Here is a 2,802-nt window from a genome sequence, read left to right as displayed (position 1 = left end):
AGCATTAAGATACAATAATAAACAAGAAAACAACGAGAAAAATTCACCAAACGCTCATGACATCTTATCAATTAATGTCCGTGCCAGTGTACAGTTTCCATTTATATAAATTAAATTATTAACTTGTAACATAGAAATTTCTCAAAGTGACGCAAGTGGAGATTTTCATTTTGTATATATATATATATATATATATATCTTAGCTAATCTTACAATTAGGCGACCTAAGATCGATACGAAGATTACGGGTTTCGTTGCTTTGTTGCAACTATTGTTACGATTGTATCTCCGCATGTGTGTTAACTTCGTAATCTCCTACGTTCGTAATGTAAGATTTTGAATATAAGAAACTCTTGCGACAAAATTTACAAGCAATAATTAAATTACACTTAATTGCTAGAAAATTGTATACTTGCAAAAGTTCTTAGTGTCATTGTCAAGATATCGCACAATGTAACACGTAAAATGCGAGGCGTCAATACGAGCGGTGTGCACTCCATGGATGGATATCTTGATGGATATCTACGCGATAGATTGTCATTGAATTAGTGAATCTCTCCTTCGCAGTTCCCACACGTGGGAAGTCATTACGATTACTGACAATTTCAATGCACGGCGTCGACCCTTTTTTATTGTTCACGTTATTACAACGCCATTGTAAGTTTCGTCTCTTTCTATTCCTTTCTCAGCGCTCGACATATTGTTTAACAGGTGCCTTTTTTTTATTTCAAAATTTCGCATGCTAGCGATACAAAGTAGCGAGAAATCGCCTGCGATTATCGCTTCCGTTCGGTTTTCTGGTCCTTAAAGGATTATTTATCTTTTTTCCTTTCTTGCAATCTTTAAAGAACAGGCACATTTATTGTCGACGCTTTATGGACGCACTTCGAGCGTTCGTGTCACGGCCGTCTACGCGCGGAATACAAACGACATAGCGTCCGTTCCTCAATTGCACATCATAAATTGCATACTTTTCTTTAAATTATGCGTTTTTGTTCGAATCAATCCATTCATCTCATTATTCTGTGCGTAAAAGTATTGAAGTCATCGAAAATAAATATTTCACGAAAAAAATTTCATATCCCATGTCAAAATGTATTAGAAAAAATAAAAAATATATCGTAAGCAGTTTCTTTATTTTTCTACTCCTAATATAGTATAACCAGAAGAACATTATATTTAAAAAAATCATATATTTTTATATTCAGGAAAATATTGATAACGTTAACTCCTTTTAAAAGCCGCACTCTACAAAAAGTTTATAGTCTACTTGTGTGCCATTCTACTTTTTTAATTGCAAAACTTTTATTTTTTTTTTAAATAATCACATCTGCTATAAATCTATATTCTTCTAAAGAGTTTTGTATTTAGAATATTGATGTTTGTTTACGTATGTCATATAGACATTTGTAACAATATATATGTACTTTGTTCAATATTGCCAGACAGCATGTCACAAGTCAACGACAGTAAAAACATCATATGTGTGTGTGTGTATGTGTGTGTGCTCAATCATTTCTTTATAATCTTATATAATCTGGCTGGATTGATCGTCAAGCAGACACAGTGTGATTGTATCAATTTAAAATTCCGCGTGGTCTGCGGTCTAAAATTTTATCCAAAATGATGTCATTAACCGAATACCCACTCACAAGGTTACTCATCACATAATCGTGGCAGGATTCTGCGTATTCGTTTATAAAAATAGAAATACGGTAGGCATATATCGGAAGCGTTTTATAAGATGTCAGCAATTTGAATCTTATTATATCATCATGCTGTTATTGTAGAAATCGGTTCATCTAGGAAGTGAGAGAGATGAATTATGTTTTATTTAACAAATTGAATTAAGTTTACACTATTAAATCTATAGCGTTAAATTTTACCTTATTTAAGTCATCACTGCACCTACTTAATAAATAGTTATTTTTAACTAAAACAATGAATTTAAATAATTCAAAACAGTTCAAATTTAACTCAAATTTAAATTCCATTGTTTTATTTAAAAATAACTATATATTAAGTAACAGCAGTGGCGACTTAAATAGAGTTAAATTTGATACTATAGATTTAACAGTGTAGTTATCGATATGTCTGGTGATAAAAATTGCGAAAAAAATTATATCGTTTAAGAATGTCAAGTTCAATTTCACGTTAGCAAATAATCGACAATAAAGAAAAAAAAGTATTATTTTCAATTATGCAAAAATATTCTACAGGTGTTACTGTTGCAGTTAATCCAGATATCGCGCGGATTCGCATCTTCTAAAGCTGATCTTTGCAAGTTTTTCAGTTTATTACGCTGTGTGCACTTTCTTTGTACTTACTTTGCTTTTTTGGCTTCAAAATTGCTGGCACCGTATGCATCGATATCGGCTGCCTCTACTCGTATACTGCTCGTCGGAGTAAAGGTTAATTTTTTTAGCTTAAGAGGTTCCAACGACGGAATATTGTACTCCGGTACGCCACTCTTAAGGTACGGCTTCAAATACTCTATGCTCTCGCTGACACATGTCTCGTAACGCGGATCGCGCGTTTGGCAAATATGCAGGAACTCGGCTGCAAACATATTGGAAGCAGTCAGATCGATACAAGTAAATTGAAAACATAATAAACATAATCACATTTGTTGTAAATCTATATTCTTGATTTCTATTTATAATTTAATTTCTATTTATAAGTATAAAAAGATCTAATTTTTATGTAGGGGAGAGTTGCCGAATACGTACCACTTAAAATATTTTTGGTTATATTTTATATTTGATACTATTTAGAATGCAAACAAACGTTGGAAATTGTAGC

At 32.3% G+C, this 2,802-nt stretch overlaps 1 protein-coding gene across 1 annotated transcript in view; it reads right to left on the bottom strand.

The window, feature by feature from the left end:
- Window positions 1-2,802, bottom strand: part of LOC105451808 (protein takeout) — a 6,878-nt gene that overhangs the window by 1,675 nt on the left and 2,401 nt on the right. Inside the window, exon 2 of the mRNA XM_011692492.1 lies at window positions 2,326-2,559. Coding sequence (XP_011690794.1) covers window positions 2,326-2,559 — 234 coding nt within the window. The remainder of the gene's footprint in view (window positions 1-2,325; window positions 2,560-2,802) is intronic.

Source organism: Wasmannia auropunctata, unplaced genomic scaffold, assembly GCF_000956235.1.
Source record: "Wasmannia auropunctata unplaced genomic scaffold, wasmannia.A_1.0 LD336044.1, whole genome shotgun sequence".
NCBI classification, from domain to species: domain Eukaryota; kingdom Metazoa; phylum Arthropoda; class Insecta; order Hymenoptera; family Formicidae; genus Wasmannia; species Wasmannia auropunctata.
Note: the sequence above shows the minus strand (reverse complement) of the source record. Positions and strands in the feature narration are given on the sequence as shown.